Genomic DNA, 18,703 nt, shown 5'->3' with positions numbered 1-18,703 from the left:
TTAATACTTATCTTTCACAAATAAATGAAAAACAAAAAACCAACCAATGAAGTATGCAGATTTATAAAACATAAACATCAAAATCTAAACATTAATGATTTATAAAAGTGGGTGGTACATTTTTAAAAAGATGCCATAATTACTCTATAACGTTTTGTTCGACATCATGAATATGGTAGATAGCGTTGGGCGATATTAAAAATTACATATCGTCAACGATAGATGGTCAAAAATCGCGATATCCGATACGATCAGCTGGCAGGGGGTGTTGCGCAGGTGCGCAGCCACCTAGGGGATTTACGTGCTGTGCTTACATTTATTTATTTTGTGCGCTGACAAGATCTGCGTTTCTTTCTTCAGTATAAAGCTGTGCTCAATGAATCTGCAGCTGCGATAGAAACTGAATCAGTTTGCGGGGAGACAGTGGTCACGGTGTCTGTGGTCCATCAAGGCTGTAGCGTCAACACATTGCAACCGTCTGAACGAACACGATCTCTGAGCGCAGTGCAACTACCTGGGCTAAAATATATAAAACATATGTGGGTATAGGTTTTTCTGTCAAATACACGAATTGAGAATAAAGTGTAATTTTAAGTTCCCCCCCAATCACAGTCATCTTATTTTTTGGATTGTAGGCTATTTTAGCTTGGTATCATGGTTTAGTATTTTTATGATATGAGAGGACGCCTTTTTGTACTTCAACCTTTTGATAATATGATCATTTAAGACTTGTATTACAATTACGGCATGTATTGAGTTATGGGAAAACGATTTGTGATGGAGACATGCGTGTTTTTTCTGCTGAATATTGCTTTGTCATTGCATCAGCCTGTTTTGAGAGTTTGCGAGTGAAAGTGAACCAGGCGTGTCTGTCTGTCTGTCACTGAGCCAGTATGACTCTCTTTAAACTACTTACCCCACTCTGTTAATGTGTAATTTCAATTCAGGACAGTTTAAATGTTATTCCTGCATGGGTTTCCCTTTTTCATTACCATCTGCCCACCTTTTGTTATCAGCCAAGATATCTCCAAGGCTATGGTATAAAATCACACATATCTCTATAAAGGCTACATGATTAATCCTACACGGAATAACTGACAATTTTTCGTGAGGATACGCATTTTCCACATAATATCAAATAGAAAAAACAGGCTGGTACACCAAGCCAAGAAGAGCCATCAACATTAACTATTAACTTTTTTATCCAGAGTATAAAATACCCCTTTAAACCGCATGATGTCAGACAAACTGGCTCATCTCACGGCAGTAAGCGCACAGACTGCCTTGTCGTCTGTCTTGAGGAGAGATTATCCCACAACAAAATGGTCGAGGACATGGATTCAGACGGCAGTCTTCATTTTGACAAAACCTCCAGTAAATCGGGCTCCTGTGCCGGGACGGTTTGCAGCAGCTGCCTGCGACGCCTGCGAGCTTTAATACCGATCAACTACAGAGAGGAGCTGCTCCACATTGGGAAACTAGCAGGACCTGTGGTAAGACTGAACACTCTCCACATTTATTTAGATCACATATCAACCTATAGCTGAGCTTAAAATGGTGGGTCTTCGTGTCCTAAAATAAAATGTCACTATCATGACAGCATGCAGTTCGTGTTGAAGTATCCAGTTATGGTGGCTCTACGTGAAGCCCGACTACAGCTCCAGTCAGCACACAGGACAGGAGCGCAACATTTACTGTCACATCTACCGGCTCCAGTGTAGCGCTGCTCAGAGGAGACGAGAAGATTGTCTAGTTAAAAATGAGAAGAAATTGAACATGTTTCTTCTCCAATGTCAGAAATGTTTTGTGGGATTCACACTGGGCAGTGAATACTTTGACCTCTGCCTTATGGATCATGATGTTTTCCCACTGAAACGCTATACGAGAGCGGCTGGTTACATTTTGCTCACAGCTTGTTGCAAGATTGGCTTTTAATACTCGAGATTTCATTTGATTTCATCTGTATCAATCACGATGTGCACTATTACAAAGATCTAGATCTGGATTGTATTTATGTATGGGTGTAATTCATGTATTTTGCATTCATACATATCTAGGCTACAATTTACATCCACGGTTATCAATCCCAACACGGGCTGTATCCCTACATGGAGGCATTTGAAAATGTAGACCAGTAGTTGTAGTTCAGGGGAACTGCTCTTTAGTTAGGTAAGCACTATTGTAAATGGATGTTGTATGGTGTCTCACAACCTTCTCCTTTTCCCAGTTCATCTCCCAGCTTATGGTCTTTATGATAAGCTTCGTTAGCACCGTGTTTTGTGGCCATCTGGGCAAGACCGAGCTATCTGCTGTTGCGCTGGCCACTGCAGTAAGTAATCAGCCGTCTCCCTTGATCACAGTCAGCAGTGAAATAGATGATGCTTGTTCTATACGTGGCATGAAAGCACACAGCAGGGTTAAGGGGGTTAACAGTAAGAGTGGGGGACATGCAGACAGTCCACCTGTAACAGAGCGCTTCCATGCCTCCGCCTCCACACACATCAGTCACACGAAACTGAGCACAAGTGTGTAGTTTCTCTCTGCCCTGATATAACGCGCTGCTCTGGGGCCCAAACTCCCACTGTTATCAGTGAAATGGCATTATATCGAACTTGCATTTCCGTTAATAATAGTCAGCAAATCATTTTTGATAGAGCTAGCAAGCAAAGGAGGTAGGCTTCATTCATGTATATCAATTGTTAGGTCTTCGTGTAATGCTTAGGAAAATGTAAAATTCACGTAAAATATCAGAAAACGCTTTTAATAAATGACACAAATTGCTGTGAAAAATATCACTTGTCACTTAGCCAACTATTTTATACGTACATTAAGTAATGTGAGCTGTTAACTAATTTAATAGTTCGTAACATTTTAGAGATGGGAGTTTAAACTTTTAGAAAAGGTTAAAATGAAGCTAAAAAGGTCAAATCAACTGATTTAAACTCAACAATATAACTTTAATTAAGACTTGCAGACAAACCTACTTTTAATGCAATGAAGATCAGAAGATTAAAAATTCTGTAAATTTGCTCAGCTCAACTATTCTTGCTTTACTGCCTTACTTCCCAATTCGCATTATATCGGGGTAGAGGTGTATAGACACATTCACATGTGAATGACTATTCCGTATTGTGTCTGGCGGACAATGCCATCTCGTTTCTCTCCTCATCCTGTCTTCCAGGTTATAAATGTTACAGGGATCTCCATTGGATCAGGCTTGTCGTCTGCCTGTGACACACTGATATCTCAGGTAAGGGGCTGAAGTCTTTAATTTGTTTTGATCAAATTCGATTATTTCTTCCATCATCTTTAAAAAATGTTTACCGTGCAGAAATTTAATCAGTCAAAGTGAATGATATCTCTGTACTGCTACCTATTTATGTAGATTGTTCCTCTAATGTCCTGTCCCCCAAGAAAACTATCCTGCCTGCTCTGAGCTCACCTCTGCAAGCGCCTCCAATTATTAATGGATACGTCTGCACAGACAGGCAGATAGCATGCGTTTTTCTCTGATTTACTCACGAAAACCTCCTTGGAGACCACATGAGTGTACCGGCATCACATGGCACCGCTGACCCTGTACTGACCCTGTTTGTGTTGCAGACCTTCGGCGGCTGTAACCTGAAGCGTGTGGGGGTCATCCTGCAGAGAGGGGTGCTGATCTTGCTGCTGGCCTGCTTCCCTTGCTGGGCTCTTCTCATCAACACCGAGCCCATCCTGCTGGCTGTGAAGCAGAGCCCCGAGGTGGCCAGGTCAGCTCAGGCCAGGGCTGGGGCTCGAGGGACCCTCTCTGTGCACACCATCTATATCAGTTAGCTCAGATCACCATCGGGCTCCATTACATTGCCTGGGAAATAATGATTCAGACTTCAATCTCCCAAAACCCCTCAACACCCATCAGCAAGCGACAAATGGAAAGAGCCATTACAGGCACTTAACGTGAACAGCTAAAGCGAGACGCAGAGTTGTTGAGTTTTCCTGAAGCACACGGACGTCTTTAGGCCTTTCAGGACAGCCCATGCCTTAGTTACACATTAAAGCTTCTCATGGGATCTGATCTGCTCTTGAAGCCCTTAAAGGAGATCATGAAACAGATAAAGGGCAAAAATTGAAGTATCTTGAAAAACGAACAAAATGTGGCAAATGTTCTAAATGAGTATTTTACAGAGGTTTTTACAAAAGAAAAAAATGGATCACATGCCACAGGTTAACAATCAGTCCAGTCAAATCCCAAGAGAGATCAGGATAAATGAGGAGGAGGTACTAAACCAGATGGTATATTTCCAACAGTACTTAAAGAAATTAGGGAAATTATTTATAGGCCACTAACTAAAATATTCCAAAAGACACTTAGAACAGGGGATGTGCCAACTGACTGGAAAACAGCAAATGTCATACCAATCCACAAGACAAAATAAGGGGGGCAAGGGGACAAAACTGAACCAGGAAATTACAGACCATTCTCACCTGCATTACTTGTAAAATGTTGGAGAAAATTATTAGACAGAAAATCGAGGAGCATCTTAATGAAAACCATATTCTTAGAGATAGTCAACATGGGTTAGACGAGGCAGATCATGTCTTACTAATTTATTGGAATTTTTCGAACACATAACTGCAGCTGTAGATCATGTGAAAGCATATGATATGATATACTTAGATTTTCCAAAAATGCTTTTGATAAGGTTCAAAAGGGCCTTTGCTTTTTCTAATCTATATTCATGAACTGGACTCTGGGATAGTTAGCAAACTTGTCAAATTTGCAGATGATACTAAAATAGGTGGCTCAGCAGATACAATCTCGGTAGCACAAGCTATTCAGAGGGACTTAGATAATATTCAGTTGTGGGCGACACCTGGCAGATGAAATTCAATGTGGACAAGTGCAAGGTATTACATGCAGGTAACAAAAATGTCCACTATAATTACACTATGGGAGAAATAGAACTAGATGAAGTAATGCATGAGAAAGACCTAGGAGTCTACATGGACTCCTCACTTTCTCCATCTAAACAATGTGGGGAAGCAATAAAAAAAGGCAAACAGGATGCTAGGGTATATTGTCAAAAGTGTAGAATTGAGAACAAGGGCAGTGATGTTCAGACTGTACAATGCACTAGTTAGAGCTCATCTGGATACTGTGGACAGTTCTGGGCTCCACACTTCAAGAAAGATATCGCTGCTCTAGAGGCAGTTCAGAGGAGAGCAACCAGACTTATTCCAGGTCTGAAGGGAATGTCCTACTGAGAGACTGAGGAACTGAACCTTTTCACCCTGGAACAGAGGACACTACGTGGGGACTTGATCTTCAAAATCATGAAGGGCATCGACCACATCAAACCAGAGGAGCTTTTCCAGATCAGCAGGGACACACGCACTCGGGGACACAAATAGAAATTGGGCTTCAAGGCATTCAAGACAGAAGACAAGAGACACTTCTTCACACAGAGAGGCATCTGAACAAACTCCAGTCAGACTGGATAGGATCCTTGATCACTTAGTTATTAATGGACACCAAATGAGCACGATGGGTCGAATGGCCTCCTCTCATTTGTAAACTTTCTTATGTTCTTATGTTCTTTCTTATGATCTTTTCTCTTGCAGATTGTCGCAGCTCTATGTGAAGATATTTATGCCCGCTCTTCCAGTGAGTACTATACTGAAATCTCTATTCCCTAAACACTGTGTTCAGACTTGAGGGCACTTTTGGCACTTTCATGAAGAGCGAGTTCAGATCACAACCAAAATGACAGGCGGAAAAATGTAGTTTTAAACTGAAGTGCAGGAGGTTGACACCTGCCATCCCCCTTACCAAGCAGAGAAGTAAGGACTCGAGTCTTTTCATGTAGGGACTCGAGTCACTGGAGTCATTACAACTACCTAGTGGGGGGGTTCTGACGTACCTGTCCTCATGGCCAGGTCATTGTTCCCTTAGTCAAGCACGTCTAGGCCTAAATAAACTATATTTACCTTCTAAATATGTCTGTTTTTTGTTTTTTGTTTTTTTACCATATGCAGTCATTGGGGGATCTCAGCAAGTAATCAAAGCTATTTAATATTATATTGATAGGTTTATACAAGTCCTACAGTGCTGTGATTGTTACTACAGCAATAACTCCTTCCCCATCTCTAGCAGTGCAATTCCCTAGCAGAGTCCCAGAGTCTCCAGGTAATCCTGCACTTTGGAGCGAGCCACGCTGCCAGTTATGTCTCATTTGATAATGAAGCTATTGGCATAAACAAATATACAGAATACCTGCTCTTGCCTGGGGGTGTGGAAACCCATTTCAACTCACCATTTGTCCTTATGTTTACATTTGTTTTGCAGGCAGCATTTCTCAGTCAACTGCAAGCAAGATACCTGCAGAATCAGGTCAGAAGGACTTGGTATTGTGAGATTTTGTAATGTGGATGACAGGGCAATGATACCAGAGCCTCCTAATAATTCTCAAACAATTCCACCTATTTCACGCAGTGAAGTTTTTCTGTCAGGCAGACTTATAACAGTAGTAGGCAACACACATTGAGTAACAATTGAGTAAATTGCTAATGCTCATTTAACCTATTGTAAACCCCTAAATGTGTCTAAGACTTTTGCACTTTTACTTTTAGATGTACCGACACACTGTTTTTAATTAGTTTTAAATGTATTTTTTTTTTTCAGGGTATAATCTGGCCTCAGGTTATCACTGGTGTGGTGGGCAATATTTTAAATGCGCTTATAAACTACGTCTTTCTGTTTGTGCTGAATCTGGGAGTGCCGTAAGTATTGTCGAGCTGTTTGACAGAATCTGTGTGTCTAGGTGGTGTTTGACTGGGGCTTCATCGATGAGTTGAAACAATAGAAACAGGAACTGAAATGTCTAGCCCGAGCATTTGCTGATCTTATGAAAAACAATGGAAAGCTTTATTTTAAACATATGCAAATGTCTATTTATAGGAGTGGTGTGATTATATACCAAACATGTGATGGATTACGGAGCCGGCGGCATAAACAGTATTTTTCCTTTGTGCAGCGGATCGGCGGCGGCCAACACTCTCTCCCAGTACTCCCTCGCAATCTTGCTGTATGCGTACATGATCTGGAAGAAACTGCACAAGGTGACATGGGGCGGTGAGGAAAATGCGACTCTAGAAAAGACACTGGCGTGAGGGCAGTACTGCCTCTAACCCGAAACCAAAGCTCTCATTTTCTGAATGCTCTGTGAGGCCCTGACTCTCTGGCTCCCCCTGCAGGCTGGTCCACCGAGTGTTTGCAGGAATGGGGTCCCTTCATCCACCTGGCCATTCCCAGTATGCTCATGATGTGCCTGGAGTGGTGGACCTTTGAGCTCGGAGGATTCCTGGCAGGTCAGGAGGCATGCTTCACTGAGGCTGATAGTCTCTCTTGATTGTTGTTGAATAATAAACAAGAAATAAATTAAATAAAACATCCACCCGGCTGTGCAATTGTAGGCATTTGGAAATGGCAAAATATCACTGAGCTACTCTGTGACACATGACCACACATCAGTCTGTGAGCTTTCTGTTGGTTCCTTCTCTTTTGCAGGACTGGTGAGCGAAGTGGAGTTGGGATCGCAGTCTGTCGTTTACATACTTGCTACCATTGCATACATGGTAAGTGAATAAGGATATTTTTTCCTTTCTCCAGACAAGGCTAGTGAACAAAGTAAGTGTAAACAAGGGCAGCAAGAGTCTGAAAACAGATTATGAAGATCTATATGTCTGGATGGTACTTGTTTCAGCTTTAATTACTCCTCACTGTGCACTTTAACCTAGATTGGAGCAGATCTCAGCTAAAGGCCCTTTCCTTGGAGAGGTTTTCCATTTCCATAAAAGTGATGGTTCCACAGTGTTCATCGTCAGTGCTCCGTCACCTCAGCTCATCTCATTCTCGTCTTCTAGGGCAGTGGTTCCCAAACAGTGGGGCGCAAGACCCTTTATGGGGGGGGGTAGGGAAAGAGCTGAATTTGTTAAAAGTCAAGACGAGACAAGAAATCCACTAGGAGATCTGACAACTGTTGATTGCCGCCCTGCTGAAATCGCATTGGATAAACTGATCTCTTTAGCATCAACCTATCTCTGTGAAACTACTTTTTCTACACTTACATACATTAAAAACAAAGTGTACTGTTGCGACTCACAAGAGTGGAAACTGGGTCTCAATTATTGGATTCTTCCATATCCAGTCCTGACCAATCAGAATAGAGGACTGTCAGGCAGCAGCGTCTGTGAAAGCCGCTGATTGGTAGTTTCACATCAAAATACACAGCAGTTTATATGGTGAAAATCACGGTAAAGTACATACATAAGAATAACTTGCAGCTCCAAAATGTCATCGAGTGGGAAACGAGCTCGCCAGGACTCTCTGCTGCAATATTATGGAAACACATTAACAAAAAATACATGAAATGTGAAATAATGCAATGTGACCATTTTTACAATTGCAAGAAGATCTGAACTTTATTTTAAAATACTCATCTAACACAACAACTTCATTAAATGAATTCGGAAACATACCTGTGCGTTCAAGTTCTAGTGAAAGTGTGTTTTAATAATATTAGTTTGTTGCTCCTCTTTCCTTTTCTGTCATTGCTAGTGTCGCACAAGGGTGTTTGGCTTTTAGGTGGGTTAACATACCAGCTGTAGATTTATGGTATATTAATTGCACTGCACATATTATACACTTAACAGTGTTTTAATTTAATTTGTTAAAGTATTTCCAAGCAGAAAGAGAGGAAGCCATTGATCGTGTTCTTGTAGTGCCGCAGATTTCCGCAGATCTGCGAATTCCACCGATCCCATTGACGGAGTCGTGCAGATCTGTCATTGTCAGCCAATCACAAACACGAAAAAACAAATCCCACCCTCCCGTCAATCTTCATTACAGCTACATAGAGAGCCAATCAACAGGCTTTAAAATAAAATCAATATTATTATTATTATTATTATTATTATTATTATTATTATTATTATTATTATTATTATTATTTTACTATCGAATGTTAGATTCACTTGTTGATAGCGACCATCTTTAACAAATAGTTGAATTTTCGACTATTCACTCTAATCCTTAATATATATATATATATATATATATATATATATATATATATATATATATATATATATATAAATAACTAGTAAAATTGTATAACATGGAAAGAGAGCGTTACTGTATCTTCTGTAACTATGTTGATTCAGGCTCATCCGTACTAGATGGAGTAAGAACAGGTCCATGTATAGAGAGATTCCAATGTAAATGGACAAATAAAATTGTGAAAAGTTAAATGCAAACAAGTTTTAACGTATATTCATCCTTGGTAAATGTTAGGGCTTTCAAAATAAATAAATGGTAATGGACATGGGGGGCGTGCCACCCAGAAAGTTTGGGAACCACTGTTCTAGGGCAACTTCCAGGATACAAGTGCAATAATACTACAAAATTACACATCAAGCATAATACAATTACAGCTTAACAATTACAGAAGTGCATAGGTAAAATATACAGTTAATATAAAATACAAGTCATGCATCCTACTTCTAATTAGTGCAGACATGATGCACTGAAGTCATAGAGAACACATTCTTTCACACTTCAAGCCTTTACAGTCAGGGAGGATTTTCCTGCTGCCTGCAAGGTTGACTCCACAGTGTTATGAAGTTGCATTTTTTATCACCTGCCCAAACCCTAACCTTGACTGGTGTTTCTGTTCCCCTGGCAGTTCCCTCTTGGTTTCAGTGTGGCTGTCAGCGTGCGAGTGGGCAATGCCCTGGGGGCTGGAAACAAAGAGAACGCAAAACTGTCGGCCAAAATAGGCATTGCTTCTGCAAGTGAGTGAGTGGAGCTACTGGACTCCTTTATTATCCACTACTAGGTGTCCAAACCTTAGACACACACAGAGGGGAAAACAGCGAGTTGTGGGTTTAGTGGACAAGGGTTTATCTGTCACCAGGTGTTGCTACTAGTTAGGCATTTTGCTTGTGATTTTCTGTATTGTTTTACACATCTGCGTTTAGCACACACTCAAGATGTCAGCTTGTGTTCACACACTGGGGTTGTCTTTTTGGAGGTCTCTTGCAGCTGCGAGAGAAACACCAACTAAATTATAATGCAGTATATAAAAGCTTGTCAGGATTTGAACAGCAACAATGGAAATCACAGGGAGGTTACAGTGATGACAACACACAATGAATAATGCTGTTTTCTCTATACAGCCACAACTGGATCTTGAAGAATACAGGTCTTTACTGTAGACAGTAAACACGCCTGCATATTCTTCAGCAGGACACTACTGGTACAAAACAAGTCACTCGTTTCTAATGTCCAAATGTCCCAATGGTTTATTGGTGTACAATGCTATGAAGTTTCTAAGATTAAAATGAGAAAAGCAATGGGATCTGTAGGGTAAAATTAATAATCTCAGAAGAACCTGAACTGTAGCCCCAGAAGCTGTACATTCCTACTCATTGCATGTTATAGACTGTTTGTTACGTGTCAGTGTTCTCCTTGCCTTGCAGTTTTGGTCTCAGTGTTTGTAGCTGCTATAATCGGGGGGACAAAGGATGTCATCGCCTACGTCTTCACTAACGACCCGTGAGTCACTTTATCGCTCTCTATTCTCCATGAAGCTGCACACATACATACACAAACACAAACACACACATACTTGTAGCACTGTTCAGGGTTATACCTGTCCAGTGGTCGTAATGTTATGGCTGATCGGTGTATATATATATATATATAATATACACCGAACAGCCATAACCTTATGACCACTGACAGGTGAAGTGAATAACACTGATCATCTCATTTTCATGGCACCTGTCAGTGGGTGGGATATATTAGGTAGCAAGTTAAAATTTTGCCCTCAAAGTTGATGTGTTAGAAGCAGGAAAAATGGGCAGCGTAAGGATCTGAGCGACTCTGACAAGGGCCACATTGTGATGGCTAGACGACTGGGTCAGAGCATCTCCAAAACTGCAGCTCTTGTGTGATGTTCCCGGTCTGTAGTGGTCAGTACCTATCAAAAGTGGTCCAAGGAAGGAAAAGCAGTGAACCGGCGACAGGGTCATGGGCGGCCAAGGCTCATTGATGCGAAGGCTTACAATTTGTTCTTAACGCATGCCTCTCAGTTTGGGTTGAATCTGGGCCTGTCTGTCTGTCCACAGGGAGATTCGAGAGAGGGTTTCACAGGTGATGGTTCTGTATGCTCCGTTCCACCTCTTTGACGCGGCAGCGGTGAGAAAATCGACAGAAAGAATGGAAAGATTATATCATCAATTCTTCTTTTCCTCACATCTCACAGAGCTGCTCTGTAAAATCAGCTCTATGTTTTTTTTTCCTATTTCCTAATAAAATCATAGACAAATTGCCAAACTATATTTAAAAAAGAAATATCACTGTATATCTATGCACATCAGGGTGACACATCATGTCAAAGACTAATAGCCATAAAGAAACAGCAAAGGACCAAACAAGACAAAGAAACAAATATTGAGGTTAAACTGATACACTAAGTTCAGTTTAGAGCAGTATTCTTCGGCCAATAAGACATCAGTGTGAGGGCCATCGGCGTCATTAGACCCCGGCTTCTGGGGCATTAAGCCCCGGGGCTATTACTATGAGACCCGGGGTTTAAGCCCTGGAAGTCCGGGTCTTCTGATCCAATCCTGATTATTTCTGCGCGATTATATTATGCTGACGTGCAAAAACATAATACGAAAACACCGGCAACCCCCCCGGTCTTACCAGAGAAATCACTGACCACTGTCAGCCCCGGGTGACCTGAAGTCTAGCGACACCCCTGGCGAGGGCCGCCACACTACCTACAAGACAAAATAATGCAATCCTTAATATAATTAATACAATTTTTGTATTGTAGGGGGGCACGTCATGGGCCTCACAGAAGGCCACCTGGGGCCGCCAGCGGCCCGCAGGCCTTGCAATGAAGAACACTGGTTTAGAGGGTGAATGTAAAGACCTCCCCAGTGTCCCAGTACTCAGGGTGACAGTGTCAGTGTTGTGATTGTGCGTCTCCTCTCTCCAGTGTGTGACCGCAGGAGTGGTGAGGGGGGCTGGCAAGCAGAAGATCGGAGCGATGGGTATTCTGGTGGGATACTATTTTATCGGCCTTCCCATTGGAATTTCCCTAATGTTTGCTGCACACATGGGAATCATTGGTAAGGAAAGATCCAAGACAGAAGCAACACGCCCAGTTACCATAATGTCACGATTGCTCATCACCGCAGGCTGCTGTTGTGGCTGCCAGTGTTACTATTCACTATCAAAGTACAACTTCAACACTGTGTGTACCTCGTGCCATTTTCATTATCAATGTTGTAGTGGATACATGTGGGAGATCAGGGTGAAATGGTCGGAAAGTGCTGTTGTGAAGGCTCTGTTCACCTCATCCACTCTCCGACTGCAGCACCCCCTCGATTTTACTCTCTGAAACTTTTTTCCTCTCCACAGGGCTGTGGACAGGTTTATTAATCTGTGTGGCGCTCCAGTCCTGCTTCTTAATCGTCTTCATCATCAAAATGAACTGGAACAAGGCCACAGATGAGGTGAGTCCCTGGGCCTCTTGCTCACACGGGCTTGCCCACTCAGATAAGTAGTTTTTTTAATGGATTTATTTTTCATTTCAATATGCAGAAAGTTTACAGTCTTGGAACAAAATGGGCTCTGAGGTACCAAACAGGGCCTTTTTACGTTCTGTATTAAAAGCAGAGCCTTCAGAATTCAAAAATAAGAACGCGATTGTAATTCAGTCAATTTGATTAAATACACAATGACTGTTTAATGTATACGATTTAATTATAAAATCCAAGAATGCAATTTCACAAGGATTGTAATACACCTCCCCCCATGAATTTGATATTGCACTCTGTATAGGATAACAAAGGAGAAAGTACAAGCAAACCTATTTTAAACCTGGCTCATGGGTGTATACCAAAGCACAGTGAAGTGCAGGAGGACCAAGCTGGCTCACCCAGACAGCTATGAATAGGGATGCTCTTCACACAAACCTGGAATTCAGTCAGTTAGGTCTCACCCTCCCAGGTAGTAAGAAAACCCAGAGGGACAGGTGTTGCAGCAGAGCTGACCTGTGTGTTTTGCAGGCGCTGTTGAGAGCCGGGGTACAGAACGCACCCCACAGAAACGACGGCATGGAGAATGGCCTCGAGACCCCCAGCCCCTCACAGGGTAAAGACCGTTCACCTGTGTCTCCACACACTGCACACACTGCACACACTGTGTACTGCAGTCAATGAATGCAGTCGTCTGCTCAGGTATAAAACAGCAACATAAAAATAATCTGAACATTCATGATTTATAAACGTGGCTGATACATTGTCAAAAGAGGCCATAATCACTTCAATGTTTTGACTGTGACATCATGAATATGGTAGATATACAAGTTTGTGCCACAAGATGTGGAGAATAATTCCAAACCACTCGTCCCCTTTCATTTTACAAGCTAGGTACTCCTATATTATATATATTTGAAGTTGAGCTTCTTAGTCTTGTACACTGGAAACTATTGAACCTCACTATCATGAGGACAGAGATGTGATTCCTTCCTCTTTCAATCTGAAAGCTTAGCGTGAGTAATTTGTGATTAAAAGACAGACGTAGCAAAATGCAGAATTCATGGTCAAGTACAAACTCCCTTCGTGTCTCTCGGTGAGCTCAGGGGTGCTAAGGGACAAACTGTGTGCAAGTGTGTGCTTAGATGAGTGTGAGAATCCATGTGTGTAGCTCTGACTGTGTGTTGAGGTGAGTAACGCTGTGCTCATCTGTGTGTGTTCAGACACTTTGCAGCAGATGCAGGTGGAGGACCCCAACCCTCTGGGGGGCCACACTGACCTGGAGGGCCTGAACGAGGGGGGACAGGCAGCAGGAACATCTGTCAGCACTGTGGGGAAGGTGCTGCCCTTCAGGTCGCTGGTCCTGCGCCGGGGGTTGGCTCTGTGTGGTGCGCTCTTCATCTTGGCAGCCGGAGTCATTATCAACTTGGTGTTGATCAACATCCTCGGCTGAGACACAGACATGTTGGGCCACTCCATCAGACCCCCAGCAGCTTGTCCCACCTCTTTCAGGGGCAGAGTAGGGGGGGCACACTGCCTCAGCTGAGCTCTTCATATCCTGACTTCCCTCAGTCCTCAGATGCAGCATCTTCAGCCTGTAGAGTCATAAGGACCTGCTCAGTCTGCAGGCAAACCAGAACTGAAAAGCACAAGCAAACATCTCGGACAGTTTAGTATGACATGGAACTCTGTCCGCCCCGGAGAGATTATAATAAATAAGCACAGTGTGACTGAACACTCCAATCACAACTGAGTTTCTAATTTAGGAGGATTTTAAGGAAAGTAAACAGGAGTTGGGGCAGAAAAATGTGAAGAGATATTTTTCATATCAAATAAAGATAGCAACTGAAGTCTAATTAATCTATATTTGAATAAACAATTTATCCCAAGAAAGACGAGTAATGTGTTCAATGTGAAATAAGTTTCTGAACCAAAGGATTAATGTGCATAATAATTTGCATATATTATAACTATAGGTAGTAGTAGGCGATACATTTTAACTATAATTCCAATATCATGACTGTATGATGACGTACAGTGAGGGAAAAAAGTATTTGATCCCCTGCTGATTTTGTACTTTTGCTCACTGACACAGAAATGATCAGTCTATAATTTTAATGGTAGGTGTATTTTAACAGTGACAGACAGAATAACAACAAAAAATCCAGAAAAACGCATTTCAAAAAAGTTATAAATTGATTTGCATGTTAATGAGGGAAATAAGTATTTGATCCCCTATCAATCAGCAAGATTTCTGGCTCCCAGGTGTCTTTTATACAGGTAACGAGCTGAGATTAGGAGCACTCTCTCTTTTGTTGTTATTCTGTCTGTCACTGTTAAAATACACCTACCATTACAATTATAGACTGATCATTTCTGTGTCAGTGGGCAAAAGTACAAAATCAGCAGGGGATCAAATACTTTTTTCCCTCCCTGTGTGTGTGTATATATATATATATATATACACACTCACCTAAAGGATTATTAGGAACACCTGTTCAATTTCTCATTAATGCAATTATCTAACCAACCAATCACATGGCAGTTGCTTCAATGCATTTAGGGGTGTGGTCCTGGTCAAGACAATCTCCTGAACTCCAAACTGAATGTCTGAATGGGAAAGAAAGGTGATTTAAGCAATTTTGAGCGCGGCATGGTTGTTGGTGCCAGACGGGCCGGTCTGAGTATTTCACAATCTGCTCAGTTACTGGGATTTTCACGCACAACCATTTCTAGGGTTTACAAAGAATGGTGTGAAAAGGGAAAAACATCCAGTATGCGGCAGTCCTGTGGGCGAAAATGCCTTGTTGATGCTAGAGGTCAGAGGAGAATGGGCCAACTGATTCAAGCTGATAGAAGAGCAACTTTGACTGAAATAACCACTCGTTACAACCGAGGTATGCAGCAAAGCATTTGTGAAGCCACAACACGTACAACCTTGAGGCGGATGGGCTACAACAGCAGAAGACCCCACCGGGTACCACTCATCTCCACTACAAATAGGAAAAAGAGGCTACAATTTGCACAAGCTCACCAAAATTGGAAAGTTGAAGACTGGAAAAATGTTGCCTGGTCTGATGAGTCTCGATTTCTGTTGAGACATTCAGATGGTAGAGTCAGAATTTGGCGTAAACAGAATGAGAACATGGATCCATCATGCCTTGTTACCACTGTGCAGGCTGGTGGTGGTGGTTCTGTAATGGTGTGGGGGATGTTTTCTTGGCACACTTTAGGCCCCTTAGTACCAATTGGGCATCGTTTAAATGCCACGGCCTACCTGAGCATTGTTTCTGACCATGTCCATCCCTTTATGACCACCATGTACCCATCCTCTGATGGCTACTTCCAGCAGGATAATGCACCATGTCACAAAGGTCCAATCATTTCAAATTGGTTTCTTGAACATGACAATGAGTTCACTGTACTAAACTGGCCCCCACAGTCACCAGATCTCAACCCAATAGAGCATCTTTGGGATGTGGTGGAACGGGAGCTTCGTGCCCTGGATGTGCATCCCACTAATCTCCATTAAGTGCAAGATGCTATCCTATCAATATGGGCCAACATTTCTAAAGAATGCTTTCAGCACCTTGTTGAATCAATGCCACGTAGAATTAAGGCAGTTCTGAAGGCGAAAGGGGGTCAAACACAGTATTAGTATGGTGTTCCTAATAATCCTTTAGGTGAGTGTATATATATATATATATATATATACACACACTCACCTAAAGGATTATTAGGAACACCTGTTCAATTTCTCATTAATGCAATTATCTAACCAACCAATCACATGGCAGTTGCTTCAATGCATTTAGGGGTTTGTATATATATCACGTAATACGTTTTTACGTGTTAGGGAATTATCACATAATAACAAACTGAACTAAAATACAGGAGACAAAACAACGATGTCAGACGTTGAGGATTTTGTACGAAAATACTTTAGGTTGGGATTTAGCCCCAGGGAAATGTTACAGTATTTGGCTCATGTACACCATGTCATAATAAACATTAGGACATACGTGTCATAATGTCACATAAATTAAAGCTTACGTTTATGTAAAAGGTAATGTAAAAAGAATCAATAAAAAAATGTATTTTTTAGTATATAAATTAAGAGACGCTAATAATGCATGCATATACTGTAAATTACTGAGATTAATGCTCTTTAAGTATTATTTAGTCTTAATTGTGTGCAATACACAAAAGATTATAAACAGTATAGGCTACTAACACAATACTTATCCAATGACATTTGAAATCACAAACACAATCATTCTCGAAATTATCTGTGAAAAAGCAACGCTCCGTTTCGCTTTAATCAAAGCCAATGCGTCCAGATATTATTTACATCATCTTTCTTTACACATTTTCTTGAAAACAAGGTACAGGTGGTTAAAACCCGTTTGTGACCCAACAACACACCATCTATCCTGCGTCCTGTCCAATTGTTTATACTCAATGCAACATACAGAAATATAAGTTAAATAAAACATATAATGTTTATGAATACATAAATTGGCTCCTACAAACATGATTTGATCTTATTTGAAGATCAGGAATATGGATCATGGACAAACAGAATGTGGATCAAATTGAACCTGGGACAATGCACATTAATTTAACTTAACGTTAACTTATGAATAGAAAATACTCAATATGAGAGACACACAGAGACACAGAGAGAGAGACAGAGAGAGACACACAGAGACACAGAGATAGAGAAACACACAGAGACACAAAGAGAGAGACAGAGAGAGACACACAGAGACACAGAGATAGAGACAGAGAGAGACACTGAGAGAGAGACAGAGAGAGACACACAGAGACACACAGAGAGAGACACACAGAGACACACAGAGACACACAGAGACACACAGAGAGACAGAGACACACAGAGAGAGACAGAGAGAGACACACAGAGACACACAATAAGAGACACACAGAGACACAGCAGTTAACGGAGCATAACAGGTGGCCGCCGATGCCACTGGCTGCGCTGATTCTGCTCGGTGAAATTCCTGGTTGTTCATGGTGGGGCTGTAGCCCAACCAAGCCATACCCCGCCACCGCCCCTGAACTACACAGAACTACAGTTACAAAACAACCTGCACAGACTGCAGATATAAACATGAAGCAATAGAGTATTACATGCATCCACTTGGCAATGGTCAGGATATGATATTTTAATACTTATCTTTCACAAATAAATGAAAAACAAAAAACCAACCAATGAAGTATGCAGATTTATAAAACATAAACATCAAAATCTAAACATTAATGATTTATAAAAGTGGGTGGTACATTTTTAAAAAGATGCCATAATTACTCTATAACGTTTTGTTCGACATCATGAATATGGTAGATAGCGTTGGGCGATATTAAAAATTACATATCGTCAACGATAGATGGTCAAAAATCGCGATATCCGATACGATCAGCTGGCAGGGGGTGTTGCGCAGGTGCGCAGCCACCTAGGGGATTTACGTGCTGTGCTTACATTTATTTATTTTGTGCGCTGACAAGATCTGCGTTTCTTTCTTCAGTATAAAGCTGTGCTCAATGAATCTGCAGCTGCGATAGAAACTGAATCAGTTTGCGGGGAGACAGTGGTCACGGTGTCTGTGGTCCATCAAGGCTGTAGCGTCAACACATTGCAACCGTCTGAACGAACACGATCTCTGAGCGCAGTGCAACTACCTGGGCTAAAATATATAAAACATATGTGGGTATAGGTTTTTCTGTCAAATACACGAATTGAGAATAAAGTGTAATTTTAAGTTCCCCCCCAATCACAGTCATCTTATTTTTTGGATTGTAGGCTATTTTAGCTTGGTATCATGGTTTAGTATTTTTATGATATGAGAGGACGCCTTTTTGTACTTCAACCTTTTGATAATATGATCATTTAAGACTTGTATTACAATTACGGCATGTATTGAGTTATGGGAAAACGATTTGTGATGGAGACATGCGTGTTTTTTCTGCTGAATATTGCTTTGTCATTGCATCAGCCTGTTTTGAGAGTTTGCGAGTGAAAGTGAACCAGGCGTGTCTGTCTGTCTGTCACTGAGCCAGTATGACTCTCTTTAAACTACTTACCCCACTC

The 18,703-nt window shown here is 41.5% G+C and overlaps 1 protein-coding gene across 1 annotated transcript; it reads left to right on the top strand.

The window, feature by feature from the left end:
- The first annotated feature begins 982 nt into the window (after positions 1 to 982).
- LOC136717970 (multidrug and toxin extrusion protein 1) lies at positions 983 to 14,478 on the top strand. The gene is made up of 17 exons (XM_066695555.1): positions 983 to 1,493; positions 2,228 to 2,329; positions 3,182 to 3,250; positions 3,604 to 3,752; positions 5,605 to 5,647; positions 6,329 to 6,373; positions 6,665 to 6,762; positions 7,017 to 7,114; positions 7,237 to 7,350; positions 7,550 to 7,617; positions 9,726 to 9,834; positions 10,522 to 10,597; positions 11,173 to 11,242; positions 12,051 to 12,183; positions 12,476 to 12,570; positions 13,126 to 13,210; positions 13,818 to 14,478. Exons 1-17 carry the CDS (start codon positions 1,323 to 1,325, stop codon positions 14,045 to 14,047), a joined length of 1,755 nt encoding a protein of 584 aa, XP_066551652.1. The 5' UTR covers positions 983 to 1,322; the 3' UTR covers positions 14,048 to 14,478.
- Positions 14,479 to 18,703: the final 4,225 nt, after the last annotated feature.

The sequence above is a fragment of the Amia ocellicauda genome, chromosome 22 (assembly GCF_036373705.1).
Source record: "Amia ocellicauda isolate fAmiCal2 chromosome 22, fAmiCal2.hap1, whole genome shotgun sequence".
NCBI lineage: Eukaryota > Metazoa > Chordata > Actinopteri > Amiiformes > Amiidae > Amia > Amia ocellicauda.
Note: the sequence above shows the minus strand (reverse complement) of the source record. Positions and strands in the feature narration are given on the sequence as shown.

Coding starts and splice junctions, on each gene's coding strand:
- LOC136717970 (XM_066695555.1), top strand. CDS start 1,323: ATGGTCGAGGACATGGATTCAGACGGCAGTCTTCATTTTGACAAAACC. Junction 3,251..3,603: donor GTGACACACTGATATCTCAG/GTAAGGGGCTGA, acceptor TTTGTGTTGCAG/ACCTTCGGCGGCTGTAACCT. Junction 7,618..9,725: donor TTGCTACCATTGCATACATG/GTAAGTGAATAA, acceptor TTCCCCTGGCAG/TTCCCTCTTGGTTTCAGTGT.